Below are 22,898 nucleotides of genomic sequence, written 5' to 3' on the forward strand. Positions count from 1 at the left end.
TGAAATGCTTCTTACGAAGCCACTCCTTCGTTGCCCGGGCGATGTGTTTGGGATCATTGTCATGCTGAAAGACCTAGCCACGTTTCATCTTCAATGCCCTTGCTGATGGAAGGAGGTTTTCACTCAAAATCTCACGATGCATGGCCCCATTCATTCTTTCCTTTACACGGATCAGTCGTCCTGGTCCCTTTGCAGAAAAACAGCCCCAAAGCATGATGTTTCCACCCCCATGCTTCACAGTAGGTATGGTGTTCTTTGGATGCAACTCAGCATTGAGTTTTTACCAAAAAGTTATATTTTGGTTTCATCTGACCATATGACATTCTCCCAATCCTCTTCTGGATAATCCAAATGCACTCTAGCAATCTTCAGACGGGCCTGGACATGTACTGGCTTAAGCAGGGGGACACGTCTGGCACTGCAGGATTTGAGTCCCTGGCGGCGTAGTGTGTTACTGATGGTAGGCTTTGTTACTTTGGTCCCAGCTCTCTGCAGGTCATTCACTAGGTCCCCCCGTGTGGTTCTGGGATTCTTGCTCACCGTTCTTGTGATCATTTTGACCCCACGGGGTGAGATCTTGCGTGGAGCCCCAGATCGAGGGAGATTATCAGTGGTCTTGTATGTCTTCCATTTCCTAATAATTGCTTCCACAGTTGATTTCTTCAAACCAAGCTGCTTACCTATTGCAGATTCAGTCTTCCCAGCCTGGTGCAGGTCTACAATTTTGTTTCTGGTGTCCTTTGACAGCTCTTTGGTCTTGGCCATAGTGGAGTTTGGAGTGTGACTGTTTGAGGTTGTGGACAGGTGTCTTTTATACTGATAACAAGTTCAAACAGGTGCCATTAATACAGGTAACGAGTGGAGGACAGAGGAGCCTCTTAAAGAAGAAGTTACAGGTCTGTGAGAGCCAGAAATCTTGCTTGTTTGTAGGTGACCAAATACTTATTTTCCACCATAATTTGCAAATAAATTCATTAAAAATCCTACAATGTGATTTTCTGGAAAAAAAAATCTCAATTTGTCTGTCATAGTTGACGTGTACCTATGATGAAAATTACAGGCCTCTCTCATCTTTTTAAGTGGGAGAACTTTCACAATTGGTGGCTGACTAAATACTTTTTTCCCCACTGTATCCCTCTGCCTTTGAACCATAAAGGTTGACTAAAATGGAAACTTAAACAAAATGAAAAAGAAACTATAAACTTCAGGTTACAGGACTCTTCAAACTAAAACTGATACCAGAACCAACAGAGCACAACACACATCTAGAATTAAACTGTAAAACTAAAATGGAACATAAATTAACTTTGCTCATCTCAAATACTTTCCTTTGTATTGAAGGCCTTGAACGATATCCTCATCCAATTCTTTCACTTTGCCTAACATTTCAACTAAAACAGAACATCTCTGATTGAAAGATAGCCTGCTGTAAAATGTATACTGAAACTGGCATGAATTAACTTCAAATTAAATAAGAATAAATTAACCCATAGAGACAGAGGGGCGCTGTTTCAAACAGTGAAATTAGAAAGGTTTATTTAAAATCCACAGGTACTGTTAATATAAAAAGGTGTAAGTAAAGTGTCCTGGTAGATATTAGATGTGTCTCCTGAGTGGCGCAGTGGTCTAAGGCACTGCATCGCAGTGCTAGCTGTGCCACTAGAGATCCTGGTTCGAATCCAGGCTCTGTCGCAGCCGGCCGCGACCGGGAGACCCATGGGGCGGCGCACAATTGGCCCAGGGTAGGGTAGGGAATGGCCAGCAGGGATGTAGCTCAGTTGATAGAGCATGGCGTTTGCAACGCCAGGGTTGTGGGTTCGATTCCCACGGGGGACCAGTATAAAAAAAAATATATAAAATATGCATTCACTAACTGTAAGTCGCTCTGGATAAGAGCGTCTGCTAAATGACAAAAATGTAAATGTAAAATGTAAATGTAAGAGGATGACCAGTTTCATATAAAAAGTGTAAGTAAAACGTGACGATGTCCTGGTAGATATTAGATGTGGTAGGAGGATGAGCAGTTTCAGTCACCATGTTCAACAGTCCACGCTCGGTAACTACACTTATTAGTCAGAATCCAAGAGCAAATGCAATGCAGTTCGAAAGTACTCAATTCATTTACTCCCCAGCAAATACTGTATCTGTGTGCGCCAGTTTTAGAGCCTTCTGGGTATCTGCATGCATTCATGGCACTTCATCCGAGTTTAGTGGATGCTGAATGTCAACATCCGTTACAACATTTCCAGGCACATTCTCTGCTGTTTCCACTCTGGAAAACAAGAAGCAAACAAGTCAATAATTTAGTTAGTAATAGTATAAAGTAGGGTCGGGACGATACCAGTATTGCAATATTTTTCCGATGGCAAAATTAAAACACGAAGCAGACCAAACTTTGGTCCTTTAAAAACCTTCTGTATGTAAAATATTGTCTGCTATAGCTTGGAAAATAAATACATGTGACTGCATGACAACATGTTTGTTTCCAACATTAGGGCTGTTTTCCTAAAGATGTTCAAGCCGCTTCACGTTTTGTTTCCTTGTCACAATACACTAACGAGCATCACGATACTGTTATCGTCCCGGCCCTAGTATAACGTAATCTGCATTACTCAATTATTACTATGATAGTCTGAAATATTGAATCCAAATGGATGACGTACAGGGAGTTACTGGTGACTTGTAGAGGTCCCGTTTCTTGCACAGGAACCTATGATGTATTACATAAGTTAGGATTGCTATAGCAACTAAAACAGACTAAATGACAATAACAACATTGGATTCTTTAGCCATAAAATTAACAATTTTTCACTCACTAGAAATCATTTTTCAAGAAAAACTAACTTTGATAATGGATTTGCTTGCATAAATGTTAAGAGGGTTTATATTCACTTCAAATTACTAAGATTTCAAAATATTTTAAACAAATAGAAATGTTGAAATAAAATGACTTACCTCACAGAATTCATGCATCTCTGAAAGTTCAGTAAAAAGAGTCATTCAGAGGAAAAACAAACTAGTTAACATGGTGAGGAAGGTATTAATGAAAATAAATTGAGACTGACCTTTCCTACGTTTAGCTGAAGAAAACACAACAAGCGTAATCAGATTAGTAGGGGTAAAGACAACTCACCATTAATTGCATGTTTATGTATTACAATTGTAAGTTACATGACAATTACATGCCTTTAGAGAAGCGACTAATTTAGAGCAATAAAGTTAAATAAATAAAAGACTAACCTCTTGCCAGGTAGAGACAAAACAGTGTTAGGATAAATAATGGTGGAGCTATTAGAGTGCAATGACTCCTTAATTGAACTTTGTTACAAATAACATCTTGTCTAGAATTTCCGTCTTTAGTCTTCACGTGTCCCATCGCTGCACAACTGGAGAGTAAGCAACACATAAAAACGTATTTAATTAGACAGGTCAAGTACAGCATATTGTAATGTCAAGTTGTACAGTGAGGGAAAAAAGTATTTGATCCCCTGCTGATTTTGTACGTTTGCCCACTTACAAAGAAATGATCAGTCTATAATTGTAATGGTATGTTTATTTGAACAGTGAGAGACAGAATAACAACAAAAAAACCCATGTAAAAAATGTTATAAATTGATATGCATTTTAATGAGGGAAATAAGTATTTGACCCCGTCTCAATCAGAAAGATTTCTGGCTCCCAGGTGTCTTTTATACAGGTAATGAGCTGAGATTAGTAGCACACTCTTAAAGGGAGTGCTCCTAATCTCAGCTTGTTACCTGTATAAAAGACACCTGTCCACAGAAGCAATCAATCAATCAGATCCCAAACTCTCCACCATGGCCAAGACCAAAGAGCTCTCCAAGGATGTCAGGGACAAGATTGTAGACCTACACAAGGCTAGAATGGGCTACAAGACCATCGCCAAGCAGCTTGGTGAGAAGGTGACAACAGTTGGTGCGATTATTCGCAAATAGAAGAAACACAAAATAACTGTAAATCTCCCTCGGCCTGGGGCTCCATGCAAGATCTCACCTCGTGGAGTTGCAATGATCATGAGAACTGTGAGGAATCAGCCCAGAACTACACGGTAGGATCTTGTCAATGATCTCAAGGCAGCTGGGACCATAGTCACCAATAAAACAATTGGTAACACACTACGCCGTGAAGGACTGAAATCCTGCAGCGCCCGCAAGGTCCCCCTGCTCAAGAAAGCACATATACATGCCCGTCTGAAGTTTGCCAATGAACATCTGAATGATTCAGAGGAGAACTGGGTGAAAGTGTTGTGGTCAGATGAGACCAAATTCGAGCTCTTTGGCATCAACTCAACTTGCCGTGTTTGGAGGAGGAGGAATGCTGCCTATGACCCCAAGAACACCATCCCCACCGTCAAACATGGAGGTGGAAACATTATGCTTTGGGGGTGTTTTTCTGCTAAGGGGACAGGACATCTTCACCGCATCAAAGGGACGATGGACGGGGCCATGTACTGTCAAATCTTGGGTGAGAACCTCCTTCCCTCAGCCAGGGCATTGAAAATGGGTCGTGGATGGGTATTCCAGCATGACAATGACCCAAAACACACGGCCAAGGCAACAAAGGAGTGGCTCAAGAAGAAGCACAATAAGGTCCTGGAGTGGCCTAGCCAGTCTCCAGACCTTAATCACATGGAAAATCTGTGGAGGGAGCTGAAGGTTCGAGTTGCCAAACGTCAGCCTCGAAACCTTAATGACTTGGAGAAGATCTGCAAAGAGGAGTGGGACAAAATCCCTCCTGAGATGTGTGCAAACCTGGTGGCCAACTACAAGAAACGTCTGACCTCTGTGATTGCCAACAAGGGTTTTGCCACCAAGTACTAAGTCATGTTTTGCATAGGGGTCAAATACTTATTTCCCTCATTAAAATGCAAATCAATTTATACAATTTTTGACATGCGTTCTTCTGGATTTTTTTGTTGTTATTCTGTCTCTCACTGTTCAAATAAACCTACCATTAAAATAATAGACTGATCATGTCTTTGTCTGTGGGCAAACATACAAAATCAGCAGGGGATCAAATACTTTTTTCCCTCACTGTATATGGGTTAAGGGTAAATCCATTTTGAATTCAATGTTTGCCTATAGAAGAAGTGGTCAGAAAGTTATTTTTTGGACCTGAATGGGGAAAAAAAACACAGGAGATAAAGGTGCTCAAATTTGACCCATTTTGCAAAGCCCACCATAACATGAGACATCCATGGCTTCATCACTGGAAAAGATAAACCGTTGAGTTTGATATAATTTAAAAGCTTACAAACAGGGTTGTTAAACTATTTTATAATTTCTTGAAAAAGTTATTTCTTAATAATAATTGACATTTAACGTCAATTATAAAAAATGCGTACACTCAGATTGTTTCCATATTTGCATATATTGTAGCCTAGACCCTACTTGTAGCCTGTTATCAGTGGAGACTGAACATGCTCTTAAACAGGGTGGATGTTACTTCAATCATACAAATATAATTGATAGGGATATGACCTATCCCTTCAGACCACTGTAATTCATCTGGTACACCGTTTACTTTTTTATTTTTTTTATTTTATCAAGGAGTCATACTGAGACCAATGTCTCTTTTACAGATGAGCCCTGAATTATATTAAGTACAGAAAATAGACACATCAAAATACATACAAAATGCAAGTAGAAAGAAAAACACGGTCATAAAGAACAAACACATTCATCAGTAATAAGGTCCTCAATCAGCTTTCTGAATTACCCTAGAGACACCAAAACATCACATTTAAGAACATTTTGAAGATTGTTACACAAATAAGGTGCAAGAACTAAAAGCGGATTTACCTAACTGTCTGTGTAGAGACCAAAGGAATTTCCAGAGTTAACCATCCCTGAGATCGGGTGTGGTAACTCGTATGTCTAAAGTTTAGTAAAGATGTTAGGTACAGTGGGACTTTTTGTAAAAGGGCTTTATAAATGAAAACATAGCAATGTATCAACCTACGTGCCTACGTGACATCAAAGAGGGCCAACCAACATTCTGAGAGAATGAAGTAATGAGTACTAATTACTAACACAAAGATGGCCGCCGGTCCACCCACTGTCAAATGTCAACTTAAACGGTCATGTCTATTCTATTATCTATATTTCTATGATTTCAATAGGTTTCCTATGGAGGATTGACAGTGTAATGTAAAACAGATATTCCCATTCAAATCAACATTCACTGATGTGTGGACCTCCAACCATCTTTGTGGTACCATTTGAAAGGTGAAATTACAATTGTATTCACATTTTAGTATATTTATTAGGCAAAACACCCTGTATTCAAGAACATGTTGAGTCTCACCCGATGGAGGGTACAACACATAAAACCTCATGACCTAAAATAGGGTCTAAACTATATGCGTTTTTAGATCATTTACGTTAAGGTTAAAATATTGTTTTTATTATCAAATTGTTTGACAACCCTGTTTGTAAGCTTTTAAATGATATCAATCTAAACCAGTCATATTTTCCGGTGATGAAGACATGGCTGTCTCATGGTTTGGTGGGGTACGCAAAATAGGTCAACTCTGAGCACCTTTATCTCTTGAATGTTTTGGCATTCAGGTCCAAAAAGTCATGTTCTGAGCACCTCTACAATGGGCAAATATGTATGGAAAGTTTCGTTCAAATCAAAAGAGGTGCTGTCAAGAAGTGAAAGAATTCAAATGGATTTACCATTAAGCCAGCCTGTAATTATATTGTCAACCAATATCTGGTTGCCAGAACTGAATCTATAGATTGCTATCTGAGCATTGATACTGCTTTGTGAAATATATAATATAATCAATATCCCAATTATCTTTTAAAGAATGAAAACCTAAAGCAATTCAAGAAAGTCTAGTACACAAACGATGACCTACTCAGTCCAAGCTGTGCAGTTCACACCATGTTGTGAGTAAAAGCCATCCTGACACTCCTCACAAATGGTATCTGTTGTCTTTGTTCCTGTAAGGTGAGAACAAATGGTGTTATCACGTTCAAAAGTTAACCATTTTGGTGCTGGACAAGTCAAAAATCACCTGAGGTAAACACTAAGCTATCTAGAGTCCATGCTATATTCAATGATCAGAATTCTGATGTCCTGTACGATATTTAGCCTCTACTTCATACTTACCAGGTGCAGTAGTGCTCTGGCCCGGTGAACATTGTGTATGTGCCACTGCAAAGCTACACTCTGAGTTGGATGAGTAGCTTCTACAGTAGTATCCATCTAGAACGTGGCAGACTGTGTTACTTGTTGTTGTGCACTCTGTCTGAGTGAAAAGGCCCTGTCCTGGAAAATATCAGGGTTGATTCATTTCAGTCAGAGGACTACTTGTGAGAAGAAGGCACCTCATACCGTTTTCACACTATTGTGGTGACCTGAAACGTACGACACTGGCTTAGATATTTTATTTTTTTACATTGTACTTTCCAATTGGTGGATGCAGAACCCAGCCAGTGCAATACAACTCAGCTCCGCAGTGAAAAGGGTATGATGTCCACAGCTAAAAGGAAAGGTGGGAAGGTTTTGGAAGAAAATGAAATGTACCTGGGTCACAGGGAGTGCAGGGAAAGCACTTGGTTAGACCATTGGCCTCGTTCATGAATGTCCCTCTGATACAGGGTATGCAAGATGTGCTGGACTCCAATGTACAATCTCTGCGGACCACTGAACCTAATCATAGAAAATACAATTTAGTAAAACGTATCTTTAAGTAGCCTAGTTGTGTTGTTTTGGCTACTTGAAGAGAATTAGGGCCTATCACTCGCAGCCCACCTCTTCCAATGCATTGTGAGAAAGTGTGCATCGAATTCTACTAGATGAAGAGTCAATTAGTATAACATCCTGGCATTTAAACCATACTTGATTTTCAAAAATTCACATACTATAAAACATGCGATTGAGTTGTTTCCCGCTATTGATTTCGGTAGGGTATCCCCATATCTAATTGATCAGCTGTTGTCAAAGCCGAAATGACTGACATCCGGCCATTTGAAGTATACTAGATTATTTAAATATCACATACTATATGTACGAAAGACTACTGAGAGTAAATATCAGTTCATCATAGGAGCCCTGTAGCTCCGCCCACAGGTGTTGTGGAGCACAGCATGCTGGGCGATCTTTAACTGAGAAGGAAGTAACTAGAGAAAGTACACAAGCTGTGATAAGTTCCAGCCATCTCCTGTGATGACCTTCAGTTAGCATTCTTTAATTTAGCCAAGGCCAGTGTGCGTCCTTCAGAAATGTGAGTTCATATTTCTTACAATTCATGTGTTGTGGACGCACTCCTTTGTTATGCTAATTCACGTTTTTACCGTGAGCTAGCAACTGTAACCCTGCTAACCCTGTTGTTTGTCATCTCATTTCAGACATTTAGCATTTCAGTGTCTAGTCTTATATATCCTGTGGTTATATGGATGTATTCTGTATAAATTGTGGGTATTTTGTTAGCAATGAGCCGTGTGGATGCATTATACATTCAAGTTCATGCAGTTGTGTGAGGATGATGGTGGTGCTCAGTAGTGCTGTGTAGTTGCACTCCTCTGATCATTCATTAGTGAAGTCACAGCCATGTTAGGTTGTATTGCCCTGTGCAGCAGATAACCTATAAATAATATGGCTACAATAGGTTATGTAATTGGAGGTTGTATTAAGCCTACACCTGTCATTTTACCATTGTATTTCATTTCCCCTTTTTCAGAACCACACACAAACTCTTGGTTAACACAATTGTCAAGCCATACACTGTACTGTGCCGTTACTGCTCTGTGAATCAGCGTCATTAAAACAACCTCAACTGGAATCATACCGGTCTGTCATCTGTGCCCTTACAAGCACCTGGGAGAGAACACATAGTGCTAAGTAAAACCTAACCCTACAGAATATACAGTCCACCAAGTCCTCAATGTGTTGTTATGTGTTAATAACATGAAGACTACGTTACCCAGCAGGCTATGCGAGGGGGGGGAAGTTGAAGTATGCCTTGAATGGCTACACAAGGAGATTGCTAGCTGAAGTATCAGTTTATTAAAAGTAGTTCAACCTACGCCCCGGTTTGTCATTAGTTAAAGGAACAAACATAAGATGGTGTCAGATTGATAGTCGCTATGACGAGACAGAGAAAAGAAAGGAGTAACTCTGCAAATTTCCACAACGAAAATTGAACATTCTACCACAAGTCAAGTGAAATGAGTAGTCGAAGATGCTAGCTTGCAAGAGCGATGCCAACGAGCAACAGCAGCACTGGAATCTGTTGACGAGCAAGTTGATGAGCAACCTACTGAAGTAAGAGAAATTGAAACGGTTCCTGTTTCCCGTCACGGATAGGCTTAGTCCTCCTACTCTTATGCAGTTAACAGGCAATCTAACTGACAATTGGAAACGTTTCAAGCAGAGATTCAATATCTACCTAGCAGCCAGTGGAGCAGGGGGAGATGACGACAAATTGAAAGCTTAAATTTTTCTGCATGTTAAATGGAGAGGATGCATTGGACATTTACAATAGCTTTCAGCTAGACGACGCAAACTTGACATTGACTTTACCAAGCCAGAACGTCACGTTTGAGAAATACACGTTTTTCCCTCTCATGATCAGAAACAGGGAGTCAGTTTTGACCAGTACTTGGCTGAGCTGAACACACTGAGCAAAACGTGTGAATTTGAAAATCTGAAAGACTCACTAGTGAAAGACAGGATAGTCTGTGGCATACTTGATAATGGACTCAAGGAGAGATTGCTGCGTGAGCAAGATTTAACTTTGGATAAAGCAGTGAATGTGTGGAGCAGCTGAAACCACCAGAGCACAAGCTAAAGAGCTGAGCAGGGTTGAGACGTCAGTGCAATAAAAAGAGAGGAGCAACACAACGCTTTACAAAACAAAAACAACCAAAAGAGAAATGAAAACACTACGTGTGGATAATGGAGTTACCCACAAGCCTAAAAAATTGCCCTGCATATGGTAAATCGTGTAACAACTGTGGGAAAAATAATAATTTCTCAAAATGCTGCAAAGCTGAGGCTACAAAGAAAAAGAGGAGACTGAAGGATTCTTTGTTGATTCTGTGGAAATATGCAATGCAGTAAAAGCTGAATGGATTGTGCCATTGACTGAATGAAACTATAATACCATTCAAGCTCGATACTGGAGCTCAGGTAAACCTGTTGTCGCTGGATGACTACAAAACACTGAAAGTGAAGAGCAAAATACACCCTGTGAAAATCAAGGTTACTGGTTATACTGGGGAGAACGTACCAGTTAAAGGAAGGTTAGTGGTTATACTGGGGAGAACGTACCAGTTAAATCAAGGTTAGTGGTTATACTGGGGAGAACGTACCAGTTAAATCAAGGTTAGTGGTTATACTGGGGAGAACGTACCAGTTAAATCAAGGTTAGTGGTTATACTGGGGAGAACGTACCAGTTAAAGGAAGGTTAGTGGTTATACTGGGGAGAACGTACCAGTTAAATCAAGGTTAGTGGTTATACTGGGGAGAACGTACCAGTTAAAGGAAGGTTAGTGGTTATACTGGGGAGAACGTACCAGTTAAAGGAAGGTTAGTGGTTATACTGGGGAGAACGTACCAGTTAAATCAAGGTTAGTGGTTATACTGGGGAGAACGTACCAGTTAAATCAAGGTTGGTGGTTATACTGGGGAGAACGTACCAGTTAAATCAAGGTTAGTGGTTATACTGGGGAGAACGTACCAGTTAAATCAAGGTTAGTGGTTATACTGGGGAGAACGTACCAGTTAAATCAAGGTTAGTGGTTATACTGGGGAGAACGTACCAGTTAAATCAAGGTTAGTGGTTATACTGGGGAGAACGTACCAGTTAAATCAAGGTTGGTGGTTATACTGGGGAGAACGTACCAGTTAAATCAAGGTTAGTGGTTATACTGGGGAGAACGTACCAGTTAAATCAAGGTTAGTGGTTATACTGGGGAGAACGTACCAGTTAAATCAAGGTTAGTGGTTATACTGGGGAGAACGTACCAGTTAAATCAAGGTTAGTGGTTATACTGGGGAGAACGTACCAGTTAAATCAAGGTTGGTGGTTATACTGGGGAGAACGTACCAGTTAAATCAAGGTTAGTGGTTATACTGGGGAGAACGTACCAGTTAAATCAAGGTTAGTGGTTATACTGGGGAGAACGTACCAGTTAAAGGAAGGTTAGTGGTTATACTGGGGAGAACGTACCAGTTAAACTGGGGAGAACGTACCAGTTAAAGGAAGGTTAGTGGTTATACTGGGGAGAACGTACCAGTTAAAGGAAGGTTAGTGGTTATACTGGGGAGAACGTACCAGTTAAAGGAAGGTTAGTGGTTATACTGGGGAGAACGTACCAGTTAAATCAAGGTTAGTGGTTATACTGGGGAGAACGTACCAGTTAAAGGAAGGTTAGTGGTTATACTGGGGAGAACGTACCAGTTAAAGGAAGGTTAGTGGTTATACTGGGGAGAACGTACCAGTTAAAGGAAGGTTAGTGGTTATACTGGGGAGAACGTACCAGTTAAATCAAGGTTAGTGGTTATACTGGGGAGAACGTACCAGTTAAAGGAAGGTTAGTGGTTATACTGGGGAGAAGCATTGCCAGTTAAAGGAAGGTTAGTGGTTATACTGGGGAGAACGTACCAGTTAAAGGAAGGTTAGTGGTTATACTGGGGAGAACGTACCAGTTAAATCAAGGTTAGTGGTTATACTGGGGAGAACGTACCAGTTAAAGGAAGGTTAGTGGTTATACTGGGGAGAACGTACCAGTTAAATCAAGGTTAGTGGTTATACTGGGGGAGAACGTACCAGTTAAAGGAAGGTTAGTGGTTATACTGGGGAGAACGTACCAGTTAAAGGAAGGTTAGTGGTTATACTGGGGAGAACGTACCAGTTAAATCAAGGTTAGTGGTTATACTGGGGAGAACGTACCAGTTAAAGGAAGGTTAGTGGTTATACTGGGGAGAACGTACCAGTTAAATCAAGGTTAGTGGTTATACTGGGGAGAACGTACCAGTTAAAGGAAGGTTAGTGGTTATACTGGGGAGAACGTACCAGTTAAACTGGGGAGAACGTACCAGTTAAAGGAAGGTTAGTGGTTATACTGGGGAGAACGTACCAGTTAAAGGAAGGTTAGTGGTTATACTGGGGAGAACGTACCAGTTAAATCAAGGTTAGTGGTTATACTGGGGGAGAACGTACCAGTTAAAGGAAGGTTAGTGGTTATACTGGGGAGAACGTACCAGTTAAAGGAAGGTTAGTGGTTATACTGGGGAGAACGTACCAGTTAAAGGAAGGTTAGTGGTTATACTGGGGAGAACGTACCAGTTAAATCAAGGTTAGTGGTTATACTGGGGAGAACGTACCAGTTAAAGGAAGGTTAGTGGTTATACTGGGGACAACGTACCAGTTAAAAGGAAGGTTAGTGGTTATACTGGGGACAACGTACCAGTTAAAAGGAAGGTTAGTGGTCACCACCTCCCTGTAGGCGGTCTCGTCATTGTTGGTAATCAAGCCTACTACTGTTGTCGTCTGCTAACTTGATGATTGAGTTGGAGGCGTGTTTGGCCACGCAGTCATGGGTGAACAGGGAGTACAGGAGGGGGCTGAGCACGCACCCTTGTGGGGCCCCAGTGTTGAGGATCAGCGAAGTTCACCACCTGGGGGCGGCCCGTCAGGAAGTCCAGGACCCAGTTGCACAGGGCGGGTTCAGACCCAGGGCCTCAAGCTTAATGATGAGCTTGGAGGGTACTATGGTGTTGAATACTGAGCTAAAGTCAATGAACATCATTCTTACATAGGTATTCCTCTTGTCCAGATGGGATAGGGCAGTGTGATGGCGATTGCATCGTCTGTGGATCTATTGGGGCGGTAAGCAAATTGAAGTGGGTCTAGAGTGACAGGTAAGGTAGAGGTGATATGATCCTTGACTCGTCTCTCAAAGCACTTCATGATGACAGAGGTGAGTGCTACAGGGTGATTGTCATTTAGTTCAATTACCTTTGCTTTCTTGGGTACAGGAACAATGGTGGCCATCTAGAAGCATATGGGAACAGCAGACTGGGAAAGGGAGAGATTGAATATGTCCATAAACACACCAGTCAGCTTGTCTGCGCATGCTCTTGAGGACACAGCTAGGGATGCCGTCTGGGCCGGCAGCCTTGCGGGGGTTAACATGCTTAACTGTCTTAATCACGTCGGCCATGGAGAAGGAGAGGCCACAGTCCTTGGTAGTGGGCCTCGTCAGTGGCACTGTGTTATCCTCAAAGCGGGCAAAGGTGTTTAGCTTGTCTGGAAGCGAGATGTCGGCGATGTGGCTGGTTTTCCTTTTGTAGTCCGTGATTGTCTGTAGACCCTGCCACATGCGTCTCGTGTCTGAGCTGTTGAATTGCGATTCCACTTTGTCTCTATACTGATGTTTTGCCAGTTGAATTGCCTTGCAGAGTGAGTAGCTACACTGTTTGTATTCTGCCATATTCCCAGTCACCTTCCCATGGTTGAATGCAGTGGTTCGCGCTTTTAGATTTGCACGAATGCTGCCATCTAACCACGGTTTCTGGTTAGGGTAGGTTTTAATAGTCACTGTGGGCACAACATCACCTATACACTTCCTGATAAACTCAGTCACCGTTTCAGTGTAGGTCAAAAAAAAAAAAAAGATTTGGAAGCTACCCGGAACATATCCCAGTCCGCATGATCGAAAATCTTGAAGCGTGGATTCCGATTGGTCAGACCAGCGTTGAATAGTCCTTAGCACGGGTACTTCCTGTTTGAGTTTCTGCCTATATGAAGGGAGAACCAAAATGGAGTCGTGGTCAGATTTGCCGAAAGGAGGGCGGGGGAGGGTCTTATAACCATCCCGGAAGTTCAAATAGCCTAGTTCTCAAATTTGCTTTGTTAAAATCCCTGACTACAATAAATGCAGCCTCAGGATATGTGGTTTCCAGTTTGCATAAGGTCCAGTGAAGTTATGAGGGCCGTCGTGGTATCGGCTTGAGGGGGAATATACATGGACGTGACTATAACCGAAGAAAATTATCTTGGGAGATAATACGGTCTGCATTTCATTGTGAGATATTCTAGGTCGGGTGAACAGAAGGACTCGAGTTCCTGTATGTTACTACAATTACACCATGAGTCGTTAATCATGAAACACACACCTCCGCCCTTCTGCTTCCCGGAGAGATATTTACTCCTGTTTGCGCGATGAACTGAGAACCCATCTGGCTGGACCGATTCCGACAGAATATCCTAAGAGAGCCATGTTTCCATGAAACAGAGTAATGTTACAGGCCTTGACGTCTCTCTGGAAAGAAATCCTTGCCCGTAGTTCGTCGACCTTGTTAACCAAAGACTGAACATTAGTAGTATCCTTGGAAGCGGTGGGTGGTGTGCGCGCCTCCTAAGTCGAACCAGCAGGCCTCTCCTCCGCAGGCGATGTTTAGGGTCAGCCGCTAGAATCAGTTCAGTTGCCCTGGGGAGAGCAAACAAAGGATCTGCTTCGGGAAAGTCAAAGGATCTGCTTCAGGAACTCTGACAATGGCCCGCAGTTCTCAAGTTCTGAATTCCGATCGTTCGCTAATGACTGGGGGTTCCGACACAACACCTCCAGCCCCAACGGCTTAGCAGAAAGTTCAGTCAAAATTGTCAAAGGTCTGATTGAAAAAGGCACATGATGGAAAGGAGGACTTCCTAAGGAGGACTTCCTAAAAAGTCTGCAGCGCACCGCTGCAGAATGGACTTTCACCTGCACAAATGTTGATGGGACGTCGCATCAGAACCAACCTACCCATCCATGAGGACTTGTTAACACCCAGAGGTGCTCACAACGTCAAACTCGCAAAGGAAAAACAGAAAGACAAAAGTGCAAGACACTTACCTGAACTGAAACCTGGAGATCATGTACGACTCCGAGATGTCACTACAGGAACTTGGATGCAGCAAGGGTGCGTGCAGAGAGAAGTTGCACCGCGATCCTATGAGATCCACACGGAGCATGGATCACAACTGAGGCAAAAGAGTGAAACTAAGGCTTCAGCCACTCACTCAAGGGACTGAGGATCATCAGGGGATACTGCTGAAGTGTCAAATTCCTTTACCAATGGACAATTCAGTCAGAAAACCCTGACTTGACAATGAACGCTGTCCAACTGCTTCAGGAAGCACTTCAGCAGAACGACCAAAAATGACTGTCAGAGCCCCTGAAAGGCTTATTGAGAATTGCTAAAAAAAAAAAAAAAAAAAAAAAGGGGCATCTGGATTGGATGTTTTTGTTTGTGAAAAGAAATAGAGCCACAATAGAGTGTTGTTGGACAGAGACTGAATTTAGTTGAGAAAAAAAACGGGGAAGTAAATGTGTTATTGAAAATTACATGTTCTGCAGGTTGAGTAAACAAATGTGATGTGACATGTTTAGTTAGAGAAAAAATTGTTTTCTTTCATCCAAAGCGTCTGCTAAATGGCATATTATTTTTATTATTATAAAGGAAGGAAGATGTGTTATGTTAATAACATGAAGACTACGTTACCCAGCAGGCTATGCGAGGGGGGTAAATTGAAGTATGCCTTGCGTGGCTACACAAGGAGATTGCTAGCAGAAGTATGTTTATTAAAAGTAGTTCAACCTACGCCCCGGTTTGTCATTATTCAAAGGAACAAACAACACTCAACTACACTATAAAACGTTCATTTTTCGCATACTCAGAAGGCCTACTATTTAGGACGGAAGTATGGGTATTCGGACACGGCCAGTGTTTCATGGAACACAGCTCTCTGCATCATTACGTTTTTATTTTATGGCCCCCGGTGACACTCGGCCCCGCCCCACCTTCTCAGCCAGTCAGGAGCCTCTACTGCGTTGTGGCTTACTTTTTACTAAACAGTACGTGCTAAATAGTATGAGACGATGAGTACATAGTATGGGTCTTCTGCCAAAACCAATGCCTCCCATTTACTGCATGAGGCCTACTGAAATATTGTAGTGTGAGATATTGTAGGCTACCTGTAGAAATGTGCCTGCCCCTTGTTTACTGGTAATATGTAATTGTTGTACAACATTGAAAAAGCTCATGTAAAAAAATGAACATTACCTTTATTACACATTGGGCAGCACTGCCCATCAAATGTTTTGTATTCTGCTGGCCCACAATCCTTTCCAAATACAAGCATAAAATGAAAACCTGAAACAGACAACAAAAAGATGCATAGGTTAAGTGCCAGTCTCTCTGTGCTCTCTTGACAACTTCTTAATTCTCATACCATGCCCTTGACAATGACATAGGAGTTAAATAGTACAAACTGACAGGAACTTATTAAAACGTTAATTATGACTTTGTGTCTTCCTTCCCCTAATAAGTGGAAATCTACAGGATGGTGGCCGACTGACTAAAGACAACATCGATCTGTCGACTTCGAGTCAGGGGAGCTGCCCACACAGAAATAGAGACCATGTTTCCTACCCTACAGGGGAGCTGGCCAAACAGAAATAGTGACCATGTTTCCTACCCTACAGGGGAGCTGCCCACACAGAAATAGAGACCATGTTTCCTACCCTACAGGGGAGCTGGCCAAACAGAAATAGTGACCATGTTTCCTACCCTACAGGGGAGCTGGCCAAACAGAAATAGTGACCATGTTTCCTACCCTACAGGGGAGCTGGCCAAACAGAAATAGAGACCATGTAGCCTATCCTACAGGGGAGCTGCCCACACAGAAATAGCGACCATGTAGCCTATCCTACAGGGGAGCTGCCCACACAGAAATAGCGACCATGTAGCCTATCCTACTGGGGAGCTGCCCACACAGAAATAGCGACCATGTAGCCTATCCTACAGGGGAGCTGCCCACACAGAAATAGCGACCATGTAGCCTATCCTACAGGAGAGCTGCCCACACAGAAATAGCGACCATGTAGCCTACCCTACAGGGGAGCTGCCCACACAGAAATAGCGACCATGTAGCCTACCCTACAGGGGAGCTGCCCACACAGAAATAGCGACCATGTAGCCTACCCTACAGGGGAGCTGCCCACACAGAAATAGCGACCATGTAGCCTATCCTACAGGGGAGCTGCCCACACAGAAATAGCGACCATGTAGCCTATCCTACTGGGGAGCTGCCCACACAGAAATAGCGACCATGTAGCCTATCCTACAGGGGAGCTGCCCACACAGAAATAGCGACCATGTAGCCTATCCTACAGGAGAGCTGCCCACACAGAAATAGCGACCATGTAGCCTACCCTACAGGGGAGCTGCCCACACAGAAATAGCGACCATGTAGCCTACCCTACAGGGGAGCTGCCCACACAGAAATAGTGACCATGTTTCCTACCCTACAGGGGAGCTGCCCACACAGAAATAGTGACCATGTAGCCTATCCTACAGGGGAGCTGCCCAAACAGAAATAGTGACCATGTAGCCTATCCTACAGGGGAGCTGCCCAAACAGAAATAGTGACCATGTAGCCTATCCTACAGGGGAGCTGCCCACACAGAAATAGTGACCATGTAGCCTATCCTACAGGGGAGCTGCCCACACAGAAATAGTGACCATGTAGCCTATCCTACAGGGAGCTGCCCACACAGAAATAGCGACCATGTAGCCTATCCTACAGGGGAGCTGCCCACACAGAAATAGTGACCATGTAGCCTATCCTACAGGGGAGCTGCCCACACAGAAATAGTGACCATGTAGCCTATCCTACAGGGGAGCTGCCCACACAGAAATAGCGACCATGTAGCCTATCCTACAGGGGAGCTGCCCACACAGAAATAGCGACCATGTAGCCTACCCTACACTTGCGTAGCACGATGCGCAATCCATTTCGGGTCAGAAATACTGTAACATCAGATGAGTACGCTAGACTAATCACAAAGTAACTCTGAATATTTAGCTAAGTCCGTCATAAAACGTTAATGTAATCATCATTGGGGGTTTTATCTCAGTCATCAAACTGGATAGTGCTACCAAATATAAATTGTTCTGTGGTGCAACTGCTCGGCAAGGAAGGATGAATTAAACACAGATGAAAGCATTTGGAGTCAACATGATCGCTAGCGTACGTCTTATTGCTTCAGCTACATGCCATGGGTGTGGTGGTGGTTGCAAAGTCGGTTAGTTACTAGCTAGCTCGCTAGCATCGTTAGCTAATTAAATCTCAAATCTGATAGTTGGACAATTTCATTTGTCAGGACACCAACTAGCTAGCCAATTTATATCACACTTTTGTAAAAACCTAAATGTAGCTATACCAGCCAACTTACCAATGAGGAAATACTGTTCAGACGAAAGGCCTACCATTTTGACTTGATAAAGACGTCAGAACGCTCTACGCTGTGACGATACATTAATAGTTGGCAAGTATCAGTATTATGGCACATGCTTTTAAACACTTATTTGTACATTCTGTCCCTCTGTTGGTTTGTAACTTCTTATTCTTCAGTGGGGTTTATCGGCGGTTGGCGTCCAACGTTATTGTGCATTACAGCAACCTACCGTACTGGATGGAGTGTGGAACAGAGACAGTGAGAATGTAAATCCTACCCATCAGCCCCGTTGCTCATGACAAGCATATCAAGCAGGGTGACGTCACAATCATATCCGGTGTAATGTCATATTGGCCCCGTTAAAATCATTTGAAAATGCATATTTTCTTCCATAAAGTATGACTGGAAACCATTGAATTTAGTATAATCGGTCTGAAATATTAGGAGGTACAGTATACAAATGAACTTACCTGGCCTACTCACACCCTTGCAGTTCACATTTTGCTTTAATACATTTTTACAATGTAAGGTCATTGGAACACTTGAACATAACATTTTACTGCAGATCCTCTACTTATTAATCCCACGATTGGACAATGGAGATGTCTCCATACTTACACAGAAACATCATACATCAGAGAGACTGAGCACTGATGGCTGGTTAAACAAGCACAACCCATGACTTCCATAGAAGCAAATGGATTCAATAGAATAGCCTTTAAACCCATGGAATCCAAAAACAATACATGATCAAAAATCCAATGCAAAGTCAGTTATGTGAATAATCCGATAAACACTATAATACAATATGTACAAAATATGCATCAAAAGCAAAGGAGCTATACAATCATGGAGGTCTGGAAGAAAAGCCATGAAGAGTATATCATTAATTGGGGTCACACACTGGAAATAGCCGTTCTCTTTGCACCATTGCCCCTTGTGGGGCATGGGAATATACAAATCCATGGTCACACAAGTCATTTTTTTTCCAAACCAGTGTCCAGGCCATGTTATCCAAAGGTCCTTTGCACAGTTTGTATCAACAGAATCTACAGTACACCATTACCAGAAGCACAAGTTCCTTGGGGATGTTGTGGGATCATCTGTAGATTTTCTCAGTTGAAGGACAATTGCTCCAAGATGCTGTTGTATCCTGCAGCATCATCCAAAGACCAGGTGCAGTGTCATACAAAACTCCTTTAGTTCCAGTTACGCTCAAATGACTTGGACTGACCATTAAAATGTAGGCCACCTGACGTTACCCTGGACAGAACAGACCTGGCTCCTACTAAGGTTTACATCTTTGTCCCCAGTATTGAAATATTTAACAACAACAAAAAGTTTCCATGGAATTGTGTTTTAAGGTTTCAGGCCATGTATCAAGTTCATAGTCGGTTTAATCTGTACACCACAAAACAAATGTGTCAGCACCCAACTTTTATTTAAAAATGGAGTCTAGATCACATTTACCATGTAGTGGATAGACATTGGGCCCTACTAAGTCTCAGGCCAATGAACATAAGACTGGATTGTTCTAAAGAATGTCCTAGGGGCATGAATCTGTTAAGGATAATATTAATAAGATGTCAAGTTTACAAAAAGATAAAGTACTTTAGTCACAAGAACTCATGCATACCATTTTGTACATATGTTAACAAAACCTTTACCTGTTCTTGGTCCCACAAACAGCGTTGTTCCCTCTGTGTCTGATTCCTACAAATGAAACCACAACTCAATAAAACATAAAAAGAGGAACCCTCGAGTCAATAGAACTAACTGAACAATTTATGTAATCTAACTCCTTACCACAGTGAGTAATATATAAAATAGGGGGTGGGTGCACATGAACATACCTCTATAGGCATTTGTAGGCCTTTATGTACATCTGTAGGTCGTTGTGTCTCTGTTGAAATACAAGCATTAGCGTTGAGACAAAATAATCAATATCGTCATATGACCAGTAGGCAGTGGTATTGTCAGAATTGAGGGGGTGTTGCCCATCCCTGATCTAGGCAATTCAAACAATAACTATTGGAACTGATAACATTCCCCTCCCTCCAAAATCATCTTACCAGATAGATATTTTCTTCTTATAGTTACTCCAATCACTGCTGCTATCACAGCTAGTACCACCACCACAACAGGAGATATTATTTCAGCTATGGGAAGGGAGGTCTGCGGTCCACATTCAGAGTTGGATGAATGAGTTCCAGGTTTAATTTGCTGAAGCTTCAAGGTATCACATCTATAATAAGAGAAACAGACCACTGGTAATCGACAATTTGATAATCTAACTTTGTTTTACATTATGAAAACTGTTAGCATATTGCAGTATTTAGTTTATATTTTGAGGGAAATAACCATTTGCATGAGCCACACTTACTGTGTGTGTGGCTGGCAGGATGTAAATGATCCATTTGAATAAGTATCACCAGTGCAGTCAGCACACACAGTATCTGTAGATGTTGTTCCTGCATCAACACAGGGTGAAACTCAGGGTCCTAACTTGAGATGTGCTTAACTCACGACTGCATAAATCATGCACTGATGTCAATGGAAGACTTACATGAATACATACCTGTGTGGCTGATGTATTGACCAGGTTTACAGCTGCTGTGTCTCTGGGCTGCTCTACAACCATCCTTAGTTGGGTCTAGACAGTAGAACCCCTCCAATGTCCCACAGACAGTGTCTGATGAAGGTCTACACGGCTGCTTTACCTTCAAACCAAAGCCTGGGTCACAGTTTGTACACAGTATGCATGCCGTAAGACCATTGGGTTCATCAAGGAAAGTGGAGTCGGTACAGGGGACACAGGAAGTACTTGTAAATTCTGTACAGTGTTTATGTACCCGGTTTCCTGTGGAATAGAAGGTCAGTGTCATGGATTGATTGGTATTGCAATGTATTTTCTTCATAATAATCCATATTGTATACAGAACTGGTCCTTACCTGGCGAACACATAGGACAGCACTCATCAACTATTCTGTACTCTGCTCTACCACATGCGATAGAGAGTTCAATGTTTAGAAGCACCAAAATGATTGGTAGGTCTATCTGTAAAAATTAAAACATCACTGTTTAAATATTTTTCAGTCTTATCGACAGCCATGGTTTCATAAAACCAGTGTATTAGACTCAACACAGTGGGTGGGTGAGGGGGGCACACATTGGCAAAGCAGGGATGAAGAGAGTTTGGGGTTAGGGTGGAGATCTGAGAGAAGAGAGAGTTGAGATTGAGGAGCGATTGACAGTTTCAAGTTGAGAGAAATAATATGTAATGTTTTCCATGTTTTTAGGTCAGTAAATACATGTACATTTGCTTTTGCAAGGCCATCCCCCAGCTGGAAGCTTTGACTATGTTCAACGACTCAAAAAAAATGTCTAGACAATTTTCAAATCAGGGTTCATAATTAAAGTAAGAATTTGACATACATTGTCGGTGTGTACTCAGAGCATACTATCAGGTACCAAGTACACCTACAGCTGTGGCATGAAAGGATGCCAAGCCACTAGGCTTACACAACCGAAATGTTTAACATACCATCCATTTGCTTTGAAACTGCGCCATGGTTCTCCAATCCTCACCATCTCACTGGAAGAAGGTACACCACCTTGGATTCTTAGGAGTTTTGAACAATAACAGTGGCACCATCCCGGTTGTCTTCAATCTTAATGTAGAGTTTGAGTCACGGACTAATAAAACTATTAGAAGACAAGGGAAAAGGTTTAATACACAATATTGAAACACACAGTACAATAAGATCTGATTAATTCGATTCAATGCAATTTCATATTTGGTGGCAATATTCATGTATTTCAGTGTAATGTGAACCAATATATTCAGCCTGGCCTCACAGCCTGGACAGCCGCTATTTACCGGTATTTTGTCCCTGGCCCAAAAACAGTTGTGGGAACCACAACATAATAAGAATATGACCTAACGTAATAACAATATGACCAGTCACCTTACATTTACATGTTTGTAATTTAGCAGACGCTCTTATCCAGAGCGACTTACAATTCACGGCTGTCCCCAACAACAACAAAAAAATCTTTGTTTCGACCAAGAGTCGTCTGTTCTTTCGACCAATCGATTGGTTGAAATTTTAAAACGTGTATTTTTCCATATATATATATATATATATCCCATGTGTTTTAATCAAATCAATTATATTCACTGAGCTTGTCTGATGCTTTAAGCACACCGTTTGATTAAATAATTAAGACACACAAATGACTAGAGGGAGTCCGACCAGCAATTTATTTGATTGTGCCGGGCTGGTATCAGACTTGTTTAAAAAAAAGACAGCGAGTAACCAGCATCTTTTGTTGTCTCTCTCCTCCCTGCTGCAGCAGCCACCAGTGTTTATTGTGCTGTTACAATATCATTTATCTGACCGTTTGGAACAATGTAAACACTAAATAAATTATAAGTGTACCAGAGAGTCTGTTGTAAAGTTTTTTTTGTTAAGCCTTTATTACAGCAAAGACTAAAAACGGTCACATTCGTGAATGTAATTTCTGTAATAGAAGGGTTTATTTATTGTTTAAGCTAATTATTCAAGGCTCGCTTTATTTTATTTTAAAACTAAAATGTTTGATTGCATTTCAAATCATGAATGACTCGTAT

General features: G+C 41.8%; 2 protein-coding genes across 2 annotated transcripts in view; one reads left to right on the plus strand and one right to left on the minus strand.

The window, feature by feature from the left end:
- The window catches only part of LOC123481844 (tumor necrosis factor receptor superfamily member 14-like), an 87,339-nt gene that overhangs the window by 29,900 nt on the left and 34,541 nt on the right, over positions 1-22,898 (plus strand). The window lies entirely within an intron of this gene.
- On the minus strand, positions 1,869-22,273 carry LOC121560226. The gene is made up of 16 exons (XM_045207307.1): positions 21,810-22,273; positions 21,217-21,322; positions 20,843-21,124; positions 20,648-20,735; positions 20,337-20,509; positions 20,118-20,167; positions 19,932-19,977; positions 16,088-16,177; positions 7,558-7,683; positions 7,141-7,299; positions 6,887-6,971; positions 3,241-3,386; positions 3,066-3,080; positions 2,956-2,975; positions 2,664-2,710; positions 1,869-2,272 (listed from the first exon to the last, which is right to left on the minus strand). The coding sequence occupies exons 1-16, from the start codon at positions 21,834-21,836 to the stop codon at positions 2,188-2,190; spliced, it is 1,545 nt and encodes a 514-aa protein (XP_045063242.1). The 5' UTR covers positions 21,837-22,273; the 3' UTR covers positions 1,869-2,187.

This window comes from Coregonus clupeaformis, chromosome 24 (assembly GCF_020615455.1).
Source record: "Coregonus clupeaformis isolate EN_2021a chromosome 24, ASM2061545v1, whole genome shotgun sequence".
Taxonomy (NCBI): Eukaryota; Metazoa; Chordata; class Actinopteri; order Salmoniformes; family Salmonidae; genus Coregonus; species Coregonus clupeaformis.

Excerpts from the sequence above, each read along its gene's own strand:
- LOC121560226 (XM_045207307.1), bottom strand. The coding sequence starts at position 21,836 with ATGGCGCAGTTTCAAAGCAAATGGATG. Across the intron at positions 7,684-16,087 it reads CTGCCCAATGTGTAATAAAG|GTTCAGTGGTCCGCAGAGAT; the intron begins GTAATGTTCATT and ends TTCTATGATTAG. Across the intron at positions 2,711-2,955 it reads AGATGCATGAATTCTGTGAG|GTTCCTGTGCAAGAAACGGG; the intron begins GTAAGTCATTTT and ends AATACATCATAG.